The sequence below is a fragment of the Archocentrus centrarchus genome, chromosome 5, assembly GCF_007364275.1.
Source record: "Archocentrus centrarchus isolate MPI-CPG fArcCen1 chromosome 5, fArcCen1, whole genome shotgun sequence".
Lineage (NCBI taxonomy): Eukaryota > Metazoa > Chordata > Actinopteri > Cichliformes > Cichlidae > Archocentrus > Archocentrus centrarchus.
Genome location: NC_044350.1, coordinates 12,847,727 through 12,865,029, shown reverse-complemented (window position 1 = coordinate 12,865,029; position 17,303 = coordinate 12,847,727). Strand labels below are relative to the sequence as shown.

Genomic DNA, 17,303 nt, shown 5'->3' with positions numbered 1-17,303 from the left:
CAGTTTCTGAAATATTCAGAGCAGCCTGTCCAGCACCAACAACCATGCCACTTTCAAAGTTCCTTAAATCACCTTCCTTCCCCATTTTGATGCTCGGTTTGAACTTCAGCAGCTCTTCTTGACCATGTCTACATGCCTAAACATACTGAGTTGCTGCCATGTGATTGGCTGATGATGGATGAATGGATGGGTGGGTTTGTTCTTCTCATTTTCCTAGTATGTATGTTTAACCTTACTATGGGATATGGCATACTATATGTAGTACTATACACACTATTAAAGTGGTAATAACAGGGTTCAAAGGGAACCCTGGTCCATTTGTGCAGGCATTGGTGGAGTGTGTGTGACACATCAAAGATCTGTTTTACAGTAGGAAGGTTAATAAGGGGGAAAACAGGTCACTTCCTTGTGTGTAGCCAACCCCAACTAAACATCAGTGTTGACAACCCAACAAGAAAAAAAATAAAGAGAATAATAATAATTCATTCTCAAAGCTGGCCATCTTATTACTTCAGCTGGACAGAGGAAGTCAACAGCCTGCGTCTGCCGATACAGTCAAAAGAAAACTGACACGTCAGATGATAGATAATTATGAAAAATGACCTCTTTCTTAGCAGGTTTTAAAATTCGGTAAATATGACCTCAGATGAACAACAACATGACATATTGCACCGTGTCAAAGTTACGTTGAGGTCTGAACTTTGGGCCATTGGAGCACTTTAATTCTTTTCTATTTCTCTTATTCTGTTGCAGAATTTCTGCTGTGCTTGAGATCATTGTCCTGCTGCAGTAACCAATTTGGGCCAAGCTTGAACTGTTGAACAGATGACCTCACACTTGACTCTAGAATTCTTTGACATAATACATAATCCACCAAGGTGCCCAGGTCCCATGGCTGAAAAATAAGCCCAAATCTTCACCCCTCCATCACTGTGCTGACAGTTGGTATGGGGTGTTTGTGCACATATGCTGTGCTTGGTTCTCACCAAATACGTTGCTGTGCATTAAGGTCAAACACTTCCACTTTGGTCTCGTCTGTCCAAAGGACATTGTTCCAGATGTGTTGCGGTTTGTTCAGATGCAACTTAAACTGCAGCTGCAAACCTAAGCCACGCTGACATGTTCTTTTAGAGAGAAGAGGCTTTCTCCTGGAAACCCTTCCAAACAAGTCATACGTGTTCAGTCTTTTTCTAAATGTGCTCTCACACTTGTCCTTAATCAAGTGCATTTGATTAGCTGTGACAAATTGTTCACAAATATATCTTTGGGATGGAAAATGTTCTGTCTTAATTTACGTTAGTTTGAATGCATAGTAATAAGTGCATCTATGTCTGAAGGGTCTAGTGAGGGGTCTTTCTCCTACTTCATTATGATAAAGTAAAACAGTTTATGGAGTGTCATCGTGGCTCTACATGGACTGAAACAAAGCATTGAATCTGCAGCACACTTCATAATGAATTAATAACATTTGAACTGTACAAATTAATTTCCTAAGACATTGTTTGTTTTTAATGTCACCTGAAAGAAAAGGAAAAAAGAAACTTTATCAACAGCTAAACTAAAATCAACCAGATTCTGACATTTCTTTTATCAAGAATAAACTGCTAATGTATTAAAAACAAATCACAGAGGCCCGCTGCTATGTACAACCTTTTATTTTTGATTTGCAAAACATCAGACAAAAATAACATTACATAAACACCAATTTATAATAGAAAAAGAAGATCTGAGACAAAAGATAAAATTGCAATTACATTAGAATTTAGGTGACTTTGATAACTGGAGCCATTTCATGCTGACCTACAGAGGCAGTTTATGGCTAGTAGCTTGATCAGTATACATGTGTTACAAACATTGTATTAAGTGCTTTCGTTGGTTCAGGCATTTAAATTCAACGTGGCATGATTTGGGTTCACAATGCAGGGTAAGGATTCAATACCAAATTCAAATTGATACCTTATAAAAGATCAATGCGCATGTCTGACAGAGCACCGATTAAGAAGCCAATCGCACGCTCGGGCAATTTTCCCACTCAAATTAAGCTGGGGAACATATGAAGCCAGCTTTAACACCTTTCCCTGCATGAAAAGGGTCATGTTATGGCACACAGCTCAGGATTGATGCGACCATGGCGTCACTGTTCCTCAGTATTGACTGATCGATAAAAACTCTAATTTTATTCAGTGTTCACCTGAAGCAGTTTGACATGAAAGCAAAAAAGAAAAAAGAAAAAAAAAAAAAAAGGAAAAAAAAGAGAGAGTGAAAGAAAACTTGGTTTGTATTCACCAAAGTGAGCAGTCGCTCCTAAATGATACTCGGATCTGAATGGAATATTACCCCCCCACACCCACGAGCAACTCCAGGTTGCATTTCAAAAGACACCATCTTCTAACGAGGCCTGTCGCACCGCTGGGGGGGCGACGATTTGGACGGTGCCCTCATTAGGTAGCGTCAGTGTCACACAACTTGGTGATGCTCAAGATAAAAGCAGCATTTCATGGACACTGAGGATTTCGCCACTCCTTATTCCCGTCGTTTGACTGAAAAGCATCAGTCGGGAATAACGAAGGCGCAAGAACAGACTTCACGACAGAAGGAGAGGTGAAGACACGGAGAGAGTATGGCGGACATGACGGCAACAAATCACAGGGACAAGGTAATGACTACGTACTATAGAGCACAGACCATGCTAACAGTACCAAGGAGAGCACAGACGCACCTCTCGCTTCTCCTACTGCCACAAAGTCTTTCAGGTTGTTACTTCTTTAAAGCTGCATTCACCCTGAAAAGTCCTCTTCTTCTGTCTGCCTTGAAAGGGACGATTCACCTCAAATTAAAAGTATGCATTTACACCCCTCTCACCTGTAGTGCTAAAAATGTGAAATACAAAAGTGGTAGAAAATAGTTCCTATATGAATCTGCTCACAAGGTTTGTGAAACTATCGCTTAACCGCATAACTTTGCCATTAACGGTGAATTAAATTCAACAGAAAGGTAGTTGTAATCTCCAAAAACTGAGCAACTTACACCAAAACAATCTCGACAGATAAACAGCTGCAAGCCAGAGGAAAAACATGCACATTTCATTTTTGAGTAAATGGTCCCTTTAATGCCTGTAGAGATACTGTAGATGTCTGCAACACCGTAGCAAGATAAAGATGCAGAGAAGAATGACACTCCTGAAGTAAATGCAGCCTCATCTTAGCCAGAGCCCCGATGGTAAGAGTGCAGGCACTATATTAAAAAACACTCTGGTATTTTGTGCGTTAACAAAAAAAGTCTTTGCTAAGTCTGAGAAGAAAGAAATGTATACAAAAGAAAAGAAAAAAAAAATGAATTCATTAGCTGGACTCTCCCAAATCTGTGAGATATCTCTGAGGTAATCATTGAAGTATGACTCATTAGACAGCAATAAATACCAACATGAATACAAATATTATAAAAAGTAAAAACAGAGGCAAATGCTTAATGCTAAAGCAAAATCGGCGCTAAAAGAGGTAGGTTTTTTCTTTTTCTTTTTTTTCTTTTTAGGTAGATTATGGTGTACATCCATTGTGGACACTCCTTTTTGTAAGAACTACATTAAGTTGATTCCATTACAATCCCTGTCCTAAAGGGAGGAGCAGAAAGAATACAAAATAAAGACTTGATATCCTTTGCACGGAGATGGCCAACAGTCCTCTGTGAATGCTTTCTATACATGTTTTCAGACAGGATTTGTAATGGCAACAGTGACACACACACACACACACACACACACACACACACACACACACACACACCAACTTCTATAACATCTACGAACTTGATAAACTGTAAAGCTTGCTGGTGATAGTGTACCATGAGTTGTATATTGCAGGCATCGTTACTGTGTTATGTTGCAGATCTTACGAAATCTCAACAAAGATGGCTCCATCTATTTTGAGGTTGGATGTCCATTGATGTATAGTTAACAAGTTCCAGTATTAGAACGACTACAATGCAGAGTTAAAAACTTAACAGATTCTGAGCAGCCTATCATCAAGAAACCAAACAGGAACCTCTGGGAATGAACCACATTCAAATTTAACTTTATTTGGATGGTGTATATTGTGTGTAGGGAAGAGAAAGAAATATCAGCAATCAGACATCATATTCTTAAGAAAACAAAACAAAAAAAACAGGGGTTCCTTCTTATGACAAACTCTGAATACCCCTAATGCCATGTGGTACTACACAAATGCTGATTGCTCGTTCGACACATCCTCGAGAGTTTTCCTGTTCGGTTTTCAAACCCCCAAACTCAACTCCTCTTTTTACCCTGTTCATGTGTGGAGGGAATTCTCCCCGTGGCACTTACATATTCACCAAACCTCCCACTGTATTTAAACATACACAAGTCAACACTGCAGCCTCTATCTCAAAAAAGAAAATAGAACTAAATCAAACCATCTACATACAGAAGTATGTATTCAGAAATATAATCAACACGGTGACTTTAAAAAAAAAAAGAAAGAAAAGAAAAAAGTCAAAAGTCACTATTCAGTAACCAAGCACATCATACCCCTCTGACATACTGACATACTATACATACAAATGGTACTGCCTAACGACACTCGAGCTTCAAATCTTTAAAGATCGATCACAGCAGGGTAATTTGCATTGTGGGACATGTGGATTCTGCATTAATATATCTAGTTATATAATCCCGATGATTTCCAGGAAGAAAAGTCAAGCTGATGTGACTACAAGAACATTAAAAACAATCGACTATTTGTGATGTGCGGATTACCTAAGCATCATGCTCCGGCTGTCAGTTTGTGGAGTTTCACAGTGACTGCAGAGAGTTGGGATAAAGCCACAGTGATGTAGAACGGACTTTAAACTCTTTAAAAACAGATCAAAGCAACACCTGTCACAACTTCTCACATAGCAGTTGTGAGACGAGCTCGACTGCAAACGTGCTCTCTTGCCGTCTTCCTCACAGAGTAACCCTGGTCTACTGAGATGAAGGAAAACCTATGCGTGACAAATGTGGACCGGATGGCCAATCGCAGAATCCGTTTTAAGAGATTTATTTTGTCACACAGCAAATACAAGACGACCCCCCCCCAAAAAACAAACAAACAAACAAACAAAAACCCCCAGAAACTTTTATATTAGTTCTGCAAATGACTTCCTTTAAGTAACACTGCCTCTAGTGAAATCATGAGAACTTGGCAGGAAATGGACTTTACTGTAGGGAATTGTCTTGATGTAGAAGATATGTTCTCCCATATTATTTTACCATAATCCCACATGCAGCAAGCCATATATTACTGGCCTGTAAATCAAAGCGTTTAAAGTCTCTTGGCAGTTTGGTTTATAAGCCATTAAATGCTGTCTGATGAAGCATAAGCCAAAGATGACTGACAGCAGAGAGAAGGCATACAAGTTCTTATCATATACAAGCTCATGTTCCAAAAGTCATAGATAAATAGCATATAAATTTAGTAGATGACACGGTGAGAATGTCCAAGGTTCTGGAGTCATCGTTTTGATGTACTGTAATGTACCAGGTAGATAGCTAGTTTGGTAATCTAAATGGCTTATATTAGAGAGCAGCACGGTTTGTTTAGGTTGTCCTTTTTCTGAAAATGAACCTTGAATATTCACATCAGCCCACCACTAAAATAAGAATTTGAGTGTGTCAAATACTCAAGCAGTTCCCTGTTTAAGCAATTCCTAAATATTTCCTACCAAAGGGGAAAAAAGAAAAGAAAAAAAAAAGACCAGACAAAAGAAAGAGCATAGTGTTGGAGAACATGGTGCTTATGGGTCAGAAACAAAAAGTCAGTTGTATTTGCATATATATTTTAGAGGAAAAATACCAAAACAAAATCTATGTAGCCCTATGTACAGCGGCAGACATTATTTATATATACCTGGTATTTACACAATGCAGCCACTAGAGGGCTGCGCAGCATACATCATCAAACAGGAGGGCCCGGGTGGAGGACGTGCGCAGCAACACCACCACAACCAGGCCCTTGGACATTCTAGAAAATCTGCTTCCCAGTCAGAAACGAAAGGGGTGTGATATCTGTGGAGGTCTGAAACAGCTTCCCAAGCTCTCCATCCACTGAGCTCACTGTATACTGAGGAGGAACAATTCATGGAATTGTTTTAAAGGTGAAGTGACATAGAAAACAACAACGACAACAAAAATAATATCTATTGCAATTATATCCGCAGCTATGCCAATTCTGAGTATGCTATGCAGCTATATATTAACAAGGCAGGCCCTTTGCTTTGCCGTCAATTTACTATTCCAGTTAGATTTGGCATTTTAGCCCTTTAAAATCTGTGATAACATAGATACTGTATATCAATACATAGGCTTGAGTAAAAGGTGGTATAACAGTGCTTAAGATACATTTGATAGCAATTCTCTATTTACATGGAAAAAAGCAACAACAATTAAACAAGGGACGAGAATAATGAAAAACAATTTTAAAAGAGCAACAAGCCATAAGGTTGGCTTGGTTTGATTGACAGTTAGCAGTGTAAAAGTAGCTAATACATTTAGTGGCTAATTCTCACCTCAAAACCAGGCACCCTAAGGTCCTATCAGAACCTCACTAAATTACAGACTAAACTCTCTACTCTGCTGTATAAACCTATAATAATATAACATTTTCCTTCATAGGCTGTGAGGCTAGTCAGACAACTTGCCGAGCGGCTGCATGAGTGAAGCGAGCCATGGAGCAGCAAGGTTATTTTTAGGTACTGGAAGCTTTTCGAGAAAGTAGTTGACCATACCTTTGGTGAAAGGTGAAAGGCATGTGTTTGAATTGTACACAAAGTCATATACATATGCTGCCTTGGAGAGAAGCAGATTAAAAAAAAAACAAAACAAAACAAAAAACAAACAACATGATTTCTGATTCATCAAAAAATTCAAAGTAATGTGCAGGCACTGCTTTTGCACAGGTAAACTGAAATGTAATGCGTACGGTATCTAAACTGTTCTGTGTAAAAAGTTTCACATTGGTGATGTAAATATAAAACAACCCCAGTAAAACTAAGAGGTAGCTCAACTGAATGGCTAAATGAATAACTGAGTATGCTTGTTGTGTTGGTGTGCACACCACAGGTACACACACAAAATGTCCAGGCATTTGAAGCAGCTGTTTGTTGATTTAAATACAGACAAAAACACTGTATATAGCCAGAAGTCATATGTATAGTTTAATTTGTACTATTCCCTTGTTTACTATGTCTCTTCATATCTGCTTGCTCTCCACACAACCTTGGCCTTTACACCAAGACAGACTTCTTTATATGGGAATCCACACACACACGCACGCACGCACGCACGCACGCACACATGCTCACTACTTTCTCTTTTTCATTTGTTTCATACACCACACCTGCATTTAGTCCAACCAGGACATCCTCAGCTCCCCTCCCTCTGTTTTCTACCTCCAGGGGTCTTGCCTCCAGCTTCCTCCCCAACCGACTGAGGTTCAGAGGTTGCTTCTAGGAGACTTCACTGCCAAACACCTCCAGCACCAGTGGAGTGAGCTGCATGCTGTGCTCCGGCTGAAAGGACAGTGAGCGGTACTGTTTGGAGTGCTCCTCGTTAAGACTGCGCAGGTCGGCCAGCTTTTGGATCATCTTGGCGTAGAGCAGCCTCCCTCCTGGGTGGTGAAGCCTGATGTAGGCCTGCAGCGTCTCTGACAGCCGGTCTTGCAGGGCTTCGATCCGTGCATGATCCTGCACACCTGGGCGGTCTGCAGCGAGGAAGGGGAGAGACTCAATAGCTTTATGGTCACAAACAGCACCAGAAATGACCGTTTAAAATAAAACTGTTAGAAAGGATTACATCTTTAGTGTTTATGGTGAAGTTAGTATCCTGAAAAACAATGGGAAAATCCAGTCATAATTTATATAAAAGCTTTGCGCTGCATGTCACATTTAAATAATGGTGTGTACATATGCATACACAAATAGCATAATTTCAAATATTTTTAATACTTTATGATTGTGTTTTCCAAAGAAGAATGATATATTTTCCTTCTAAATGACAATCCCTTCTCCACACAGTCAGACCTACAGTACCTGGAGAAAGCAGACAGATGGCCATCAGCAGCACATGTTCCTCCTCATGCAGGTTGAGCTTCTTCAGGCCCACCTGGAACTTTACCAGTGGCTCCAACAGCTCCAGAGTGTGGCCCGCTGCAGAGGAGAAACATGTCATTACAATGTGTGCACCTACAAACTATTTCAGAGAAAAAAAGGCCCTCAAAGGTATGTGACCAGTCCTCATTAGGATTTCATTTAGTCTGAATAATCTGTGAAAATGTTTTTATTGCATGCTGTGCTTCTCAGATTTGTTTACACTAAGAACTGGAAGTTTCTGGTTAGCACATTTGTTTCATTACCAAATTTGAACTAGGCTCAGTGTATATACTATTACAAAATGTTTCTTTTTTTTTTAAATCATGTAAATGAGAAGACACACAATAACATATAGTAGGTTTTCACTGATTATTGAGCCTCCTTTTTCCCTATTTTACAGCTGTGTATTGACCTTCAGTTGTTTCTGAGTATTTATTAAATGGTGCTTGTAGCACAAAACAACTTCTCACCCAACACTTGTCTAACTGATTTATTCTACCAATTATTTCATAAATTAGAACTGAAACCCTCTTAGGCTGAGCTCTGTTTGGACAACAGTCTTGTTCAGTCTGGAAAATATTGTAGTTATATCTTTATACATATTGTGAATAATGATGAAGCTTTCAGGGAAAAAGATCTCATGCAAAAAAAAAAAAAAAAGAAAGAAAGAAAGAAAAAGAGTTCATCTCATATGCACTATTGATTACTGCATGGCAAAACACATCTGTATTCAAATCAGGTACATGTTAGCTGTTCATGATTATGGTTTTAAAAGCGCACAACAGAGCATCCTCTCGTGCTTTAAAGAGTGGTTGTTTAGTGTAGTGAGGTTGGGAATGACATTCTTTGGTTGATCCCAATAAGGGGGAGGTGTGTGTGTGTGTGTGTGTGTGTATTGGGGGGGGGGGGTCTTTTTTGAAAAGCAAATGAAAACCATGCCCACAGTGTTTCTGTGAATATGTTTGACTGGTTTTGCAGAAATACTTGGATTAGCAGCTTTTGCCTGGGGTAGTGCTCACAGGTCACTACAAATAACCTTATCTGCACTCCCACATTAATGTGTGGTCACTCCCTTAATGACCAAGTGCAAATGTTAATATGTAACGCCCACGTTTCCTTCAACTACCAGCTGGGCAAAAAAAAAAAAACAAACAAAAAAAAAAATCGAGAAGAGAAGAGAAGAGAAGAGAAGAGAAGAGAAGAGAAGAGAAGAGAAGAGAAGAGAAGAGAAGAGAAGAGAAGAGAAGAGAAGAGAAGAGAAGAGAAGAGAAGAGAAGAGAGAAGATGACATCTATCCATCCATACAAACAACCAATTGATAGAGAGGCTTCAACACCGGCTTGTATTTTTGTCTTTGCAGCAGTACACACGGCAGCATTTAGACTGATGTTTGGACTGACCTTTGGTGACGTCACTGATCTGATATTTAAAGTCAGGTCCACCACAGCTCCAGGACATGTCTTCCAGGTTGAAACTTTGATTTGAGCGCAGCATGATCACCTCAATGGCACTGGACTTGAGCAGAGCAATCTGGTCCTCTGCAGTCAGCTCCCTACAGGGAAAGAAACCATCCATTATGTTCTTATGCTTATTTAGCTGATCAAACAAAGAACCCTAAAAATGGCAACAGATGGCTTTCAGATCCAGTGTTACTGTAGCAAACACCAGATCACCTTGCTGTTTAAAATCACCCAGTTGTATTATGTTAATTATTAAGCAGGTTTTACTCAGCGATTTAGTTGAAATTTGCTTTAAATAATAACATCAACATTAACATATGATATACTGTGAAACTGATTGCCAACACTACTGTCACTGTTCAAATCATCTGGTTACATCCATTAAAATCTTTTGAAATCACACTAGTCCGATATGAGAGCTAAACCTGCAGCTCTTTAGGGATGGTATGGGGTGTTTTTTAAGGATTATTCATAAGTGGACAAACATTCCAAAGGTCCGAGGCACATTTCGGGGAGGAATGACAACTTTCAGGAAATAATGAGGCCCTGACTTGTTTTAGCCTTGACTGTGGGGTCACCCAATGAAACAACTGTACATTTGGCCCTGTAAACACAAGGAGACACAGACACTTTGGAAGGAAGAGATTTTCATATGTGGAAGGTGGTACAGAAACAACGGAGACCCTAGTTGGCCGTAGTGGATTTGCCTTTACAGGCATGGGCTTGTGTCTTCCACAGCCAAAAATCTATTCCCTCTTTAAGAAAAAAAAAAAAGTCTTGTTTTAAACACAAGTCTTTCCTAGGGGTGGGTAACATAACCTGGTATGAAATTAGTTCCATGACTCAGTACTAAAAGTGGTATGATCAGTTAGTTACTACATTATCTGTTCTGCACAGCAGGGATACATTTTCTATTCCCATTACTGCAGCAGGCACAGATAGGTAAGCTGGCAAATTTAGCATTTTTTTATTAACTGATCATTTTATTCATTAAAAAGAACAGTTACGTGAATAGGAAACATATTCAAAGTTAAAAATATTATGACAAAATTCAAATTTGCTCTTTACATTTTTGCTTTTAAACACAGTCTTGAAGATCTTTGGCACATATGTGCAAACTTGTTGAAGTAACCTGGAAACATTTGGATTGGCTTGACAGTCAAACTGTTCCTGGATCAACTCAAGAGGGTTGCGATCCAGTGGCTGTACTGGCAGCTTCACTAAAGACAGATTACCAGCTGAGTACTCGCTGTCTAAATAGTTTTGTATAGTTTTGGCGCATTGTCCTGATGGAGAAGGCAACTGGTCCAATCTGTGTCCATGGGGTATTACATGCTGCATGACATGCTGCAAAATGAAGCGATAGTTGTCCTTGTTAAACGGTCCCTCTGATCATCTACAAATCTACCACTTTACCACCACCAAAAATGTTGCAGACCATCGCAATCTACTCATTTTGTCTGCATCTTATAAATCTGTTTATCTGAATATCAAAAAATAGGTTAAAAAAAATGTAATTTGTTAGTCATGTTTTCTATTATTTTAAAAATGTTCATTTGACTCTGTTGTATTATCTGGACTGAAAAAGTTGGATCAGTGCATCCGTAGTTATGGCAACCTAAAAGTAATGAAAAATGTGGTCATACAAATGAAAAATCTTATCATCTCTAAGGATCTTGCTCATAGATCTGACTTTGTAATGACTCCCTTACTGATTCCTGATTGTGATTTCGGTGTGAAGAATAGCACACCTACACAACTTTTCATGCTTAACACAGCTGCTTTATTGTCTCGGAATCTAAACAAGCAGAAATGAATAGAAAAAAATAGGCCTACATGTAACTCAGTTGTGTAAACGCTCCACTGCTATGTGTTTGACATCACTGTTTTGCAATGACAACTATCAGGAAAACATGCCAGCATTGATAAAAGAAACTGATACTGATGCAGGCTTGTCCTCAATAGTGTGCTTTTGGCACTCCTCAAAAAATTTTTTAAATCAAAGTCAAGAGGAAACAACCTCTACTATAAGAAAATTATTTTACAATTGTTTTTGTTAATTTGGATTTAATTTATCTACATGAGCAGACAGTACAGTACACAATTTATGCAATCTGTGGCCTTTGGCCCAAAGCCATCACTGTACTACGGCATCAAATCAGGCAAAAAAACAAAAAACAAAAAACAAGTAGGTGTACAAAGTCCTCAACACACATTTAGGTAAAGTGTCACAGAGACAAGCAAATAAAGAATGCATGAAGAGGGATTGCAAGAACACATTTAGGCAAGGATTTTACTCTAGTTGCATATGATTTATTATTCTAATGAGAGCCACAAAAAATACAACAGGCACACATACAGGATGCCTAGAAAACTGAAAAACCTCTTCCCTTCCTGTCTGTCACTTCACTGTCTGCCATGAATCACACAGATTGCTTAATGAAATGTGAAAGTTAAAGTCCATCAAACTAAAAAGTGAATTGGCCAAAACACACCGTTATAGTGCTGTTTAGTAATTATTCAAATTTAATTATCATATTCTTGACATTTCAATACTCATATTTACTAAGAGCACTTTTTGGCTGGCCTACAGGCTCCAGAGTCAGATTTTCTAGATAACACTTTGATTCTTTTGACATCAGTTATTAACAAGAGACGCTGAATGACAGCAGGACAGCTGTGACGGGCAGAAAAATGTTCTTCGTGTTCATGCACGCACCTGAAACCGGGAATCATCTTAGCAAAACCGATGACCTTCTGGATACTATAGGAGACCAGGTCAGCCAGGTGGGGCAGCATAGAAAAACTGGAGCCTTCTTCTTCACTGGAGTCAGGACTGCTGCCCTGCTCCTGGTACATCATCAGCAGGTTGTTAAAGTTCATTTTGGTGTCAGCTGACTCTGCAGTGATCATGACAAGGAGAGAGGAGTTAAGAAATAAAAAGAGGACAAGCAGACAAGAAGAAAGAGTAGAGTGTTCATATGACAGCATGTAACAATTTCACACCGTTTCGCTGTGAATATACACTCAGAGAGAGAGAGAGCAGTTACGGAATAGAAAGGATGATCTGAAACTTCGTGACTTAGCAGAAGTGAGCTGAATCTTAGATGGCAGCTCAGATAACGTGAAGCTGCAGAGCTTGCTGGGATTGTTTTGGGCTATTTGTCTCTGCTGTGTGCTGGTGGTAAGCCACGTGACCCTTGCTGAGCTCACTCCATTACTGATGTATGCATTGATGAACTGATGTTTACTGGAAGGAGCTAGGTGCCTGAGGAGTGCAGGTAATTCAAAAGATTTCCACTGGATTCCCAGTAAGGCAGATTATATAAGTCAACATGAAAATAACTGAACTGGAAAATGAAATCCTTTTCCAAGTCAAGTGTTAATGCTCAGCAGTAATTTTTCCCAAAACATGTCTGCCAGATTTAAAAAGTGTTTATTCTGACTCCAAACTATTAGCTATGTCTGCTTTAATATTTTATCCTTGTAGTCTTTTTCTTGTTTGCGTCCAGTCTTCACAGTATGTGAATTTTACCTGGAGAGTGACTGAAGGAGTCAGAGGAGGCATCAGACAGGGAGTGGAGAGAGGCAGCTCTGCTAGCGCTTCGTGTCACTGGGCCCTCACGCACAGGAGGCTAGACATGAGAAAAGGGCACACGTGAAGGGTTCACTCGCTTAATAAAATAAAAAATAAAAAAAAACATCAAGGTTTCATCTTAAAGTAAGCTATATTTCTGCTGTAAAAGAATAAAAACTTTTATGCAAACTGGGTTGTATCCTAATATTAAGGTTTTAATAATAATTTTTGAAATCATGTTGGTGAAATATGTTTGACTGCATGATGCAGACTTGATGACAAACCCTAAATCGGGAGAAGTCAGAGTAGGAGTCATCATATGTCTTATGGTGAGCGTCCACCAGCGTGGCGATGATCTGACTCTGTTCATCAGTGAGTCTGGGTCGCCGTGCCTCTTTCTCTGCCTCGCGCTGCGCCTCCTCCTCCTTCCTCCGCTGAATCAGGTCCTTCTTCCTCTGCACTTCCTCGTCTGTCAGAATGACTGGATGGGGGAGATCGAGAGAGTGCGAGAATTTTCAGCGCACAGGAAAATAAGCTTCCAGAAAACAAGAAAGTGCACAAATAAATTTGTGTAAGAATAAAAATTCATAATGAAAAACAACAATACAAAGAATGGGGAATATCTGGGGATAAAAGTGGGAAATCAAGAAATTTATAAAAGCCAGAGTAACAGAATACGTGCCGTTCTAAGACACACCGCTTTTAAAGCTGTTCAGTCTGGGCTTGTGTGCTACATTGTGTTGACAGCTATGTCAATGTTGTGCTTAGTTAAAGGGTGGTTGTTGTTCTCTGGAGGAAGAGAAAGGCAGGGGATGGGTCCATATGGAGACCCCTGCTGCAATGAACAACTGAATGCATTGTCTTTGTTCTGTTCGCTCCTTGTTGTTCTAGCCACTGAATTAGCTCACAGAAACAGAGAGAGAGGCAGAGAGAGAACTGGCTCTCAGCAACATGCTGCTGTTTTTGTTTTTTTTAACAGCAATAGCAATGACACTGGCTCCTGTTCACATACAGTAAAGTGAAGTGTTGGTACCGCCACAAAAACTCTTTAGGGGGCCGAGACATTTAGTTGGCAGAGAGAGACTTGGACAATATACGGATATTAAAAGAAAAGAAGAAAACACGTATCTGCTATTTACAGACTATAAAAACAAACAACAGTGCGTGGAAAGAAGAAGCCTGGCTAGACTGTACATTAGCTGTTTAAACTTCACATGGAGTATACTTACTGTACACAATGTGGGGAGGAACTGTTAGTTCAAATGAAATATGTAAACACTAAAGGAGCAAAGACCCAGAGATACTTGACCTCAGTCCAAACATTACATAATGTTTACAAGAGGGACAGCAAGCCCCCAAGGTAGCAAACACCAGATGTGTACATTTTACTGTGAATTAAAGAAAAAGCAACAAGAATGCTTTCATGTATTTAACAGAGTAGGAGACACAAATGTGTACACAATGCGTACATTTTCCAAGTAGGAAGCTGGTGTTGGGCAGTCCAGGATTCCAACAATATATCCTGGACTGGTGCAAGATCCGGAATCCAGGGAACAAAAGCAAGTGGCTTCATTGTCCAACCCATGTACTAAACACTTATTTATTTTTTAAACAGATTGTTTTTAATAGGAGAATTTGAATTTTTATTTACTTACATAATTATATTCATTTATGCTTTTTATTTTAATTGTCTTTTTTTCTTTATGTGGCTTTTATGGTTTGGATTTATATTTTTTGAAATGTTTATACCTCAACTGGAAAGCACTACAAGTCAACTCCTGTTGTTTTTTTTTTTTAATGTGCTATTTAAATACAACTAAACTGACTTCAATAATTAATCATGAGGTTTATTAGAACTACAATCTGAGCCCAAATTAAATCCACCTAAACATGCAGGTCGGCGCAGTGCCCAAACGGGTGGCCTGTCATACTTACACTCTTTCATCATGCCAATGTCCACACACCGTTTGAGTCGGCATGCCTGGCAGTGGCGCCTGTTGTCCTTGGTGATGTTGCAACTGCCGTTAAAGGGACATGTGAAGGTGGCCTTGCGCTTCATACTGCGCCTAAATATATTGTACACATTGTACAGTATATTAACATACAAACATACTGAAGTCTGTTAGCACACAAAAATAAAAGTCAAAGAATTCACTCAAATTAATGCAAATTAAAAAAAAAAAAAAAAAAAAGAGAGAGAGAGAGATTAAAAAATGTGTGTCTGAATTTAACAGATAAAGCAATGTGGCACCTTTTTGAAAAAATTATTTTGGTTTGACTTTTTTTTTCTCCTTCTCACAAAAATTTAAATAAACACATTAAAAATACTGAATATTGCAAATATTGCCAAAGCAGGTTACCATCTTTGTGCATTTTAAACTGCTGTATTTTAACAGTGGAAGAGCATATCCATTAAATGTAATAATAACAGTAGAAGAGAGAAGAATGAGCTCCTTGATGTCAACAAAAACAAAATGTAGAAGCTTCATAAATGAATTATGGCAGCAGAGGTTGTGTTAACCAAATGTTCTCAGCCAATGATGGAGAAAAAATATTGGAAGCTATCATTTTGACAGGTTAGATCACCGATGTCGGGTCTCCTGTAACAATAAATAATTTACAACACTGTTACGAACAGCACTGGTGGTCTGTTTCTTTTACAACATAAGATTAAACATACATGGGAAAATATACCTGACCACTACAGGGTCACAGGTTCAGCTGCTTTTTAGTGCAGAAAGACTGCGTGCAGCAAGATTTCCTCAAGTGCGAAGCTGCAGGATTTGGAAAATCCCCACATTCAGAGATTTTGGGTGACTTCCTTTACCTGGGAGAAACCTGGGTGCTGGTAATTTCACTGTCCAGCGTGGCAGTGGAAGGAGTGCTTAGCCTTCAGAGTAACATAAAATTGGATATGAAAAATTGTAAAGAGGACATAAAACGGATAAACTATTGCCTCTCAATGCATTGATTACTTCTGATCAAACGCCCAAGGCCACATGCTTCATATTTGCCTGCAGTGTTTTAGTGCCCCTGCTTTAACTGCAAAAAACAAAATCAAAAACAAAAAAGCATTCATCTGCTTTGTGGAGCATTAACATAGGAAGTAACTGCATAGTTAGTATTTCTGTTTATCTTTTCTCTCCATGGCTTCATAAATGCATAACCTTTTCTGTGTATCAGTTATTATGACACAGTTGCTTTTGAAAATGTAATGCTATTGAATAGGTCATTATAAAACATTACGATTACATCATGAGAGTTTTTACGACCCTTCTGAGAAAGTCTAACACAACCTCTGGATGGCAGAGTTGTTGTATTTGATTGCATTAGATTTTACAGGCATACCTAATAAAGTGGCCAGGGAATGTATATATGATTGCAAGAAAATTAGATTTTATAGAATACACATTTTATATTTCTGAGTTTATGTGAACTCCGAAATAAGTTTATGTAAAGCTCTGTATGTACTGTAGTTCACGCCATCACTGCTCTCCTCCACCCAGTAGCCTCATATGCTTCTTATTACCGCGACTTCTTAGGAAATCCAGAGTTAACTTCAGCCAGCTAGCACCATATATAAACAGACTATCTGTGATTGGCTGAAACACGGTACCAGGTCTGAACAGTCAAGCGACGAGCCAATCAGCTTGCCCAATATACTTTTCCTTCTGGCCATCAGACCTAGATAAAACATTTTTGACCCTGAAGTCTGTGACTGACTAAAAGTGAGTGAAAAGGAATCTGGTGGTCAAATATGAGTTTTGCCAAATGGTGATGCAAAGCATAATGATTTACTCAGCAATGGACATTTATGTAAGATCGTTTATACACAGATGTGAGCAAAAACACACATGCTCCATGAGAGTTCAAACAAGGGCCGTCTGAGAAACGAGGAAGGAGATTATTAAACATCCGTCTTTTTTTCTCTCCTCTCCCGTTATATATATCAACACCGCTGAGAGGAACCGATGCAATTGCATGGATACATCAAACACACACAGGCCCACCACAAAATCACAACTTGCTCCAGTTTCATCTTTGGATAAATTGGAAACTCATGTCTGTATCAATGAGCAAGGAGCAGCCAAGACATTAACTACAGGACCAGGCTCGTTTGTATT

The 17,303-nt window shown here is 39.1% G+C and overlaps 1 protein-coding gene across 1 annotated transcript in view; it reads right to left on the bottom strand.

Annotated features, from left to right (window-relative positions):
- Window positions 1–1,656: 1,656 nt before the first annotated feature.
- Window positions 1,657–17,303, bottom strand: part of LOC115780150 (vitamin D3 receptor B) — a 32,138-nt gene continuing 16,491 nt past the window's right edge. Inside the window, exons 4-10 of the mRNA XM_030729169.1 lie at window positions 15,115–15,245; window positions 13,464–13,660; window positions 13,138–13,237; window positions 12,322–12,502; window positions 9,543–9,694; window positions 8,083–8,199; window positions 1,657–7,754 (exon numbers count right to left, since the gene is read on the bottom strand). Coding sequence (XP_030585029.1) covers window positions 7,501–7,754; window positions 8,083–8,199; window positions 9,543–9,694; window positions 12,322–12,502; window positions 13,138–13,237; window positions 13,464–13,660; window positions 15,115–15,245 — 1,132 coding nt within the window. The 3' untranslated portion in view covers window positions 1,657–7,500. The remainder of the gene's footprint in view (window positions 7,755–8,082; window positions 8,200–9,542; window positions 9,695–12,321; window positions 12,503–13,137; window positions 13,238–13,463; window positions 13,661–15,114; window positions 15,246–17,303) is intronic.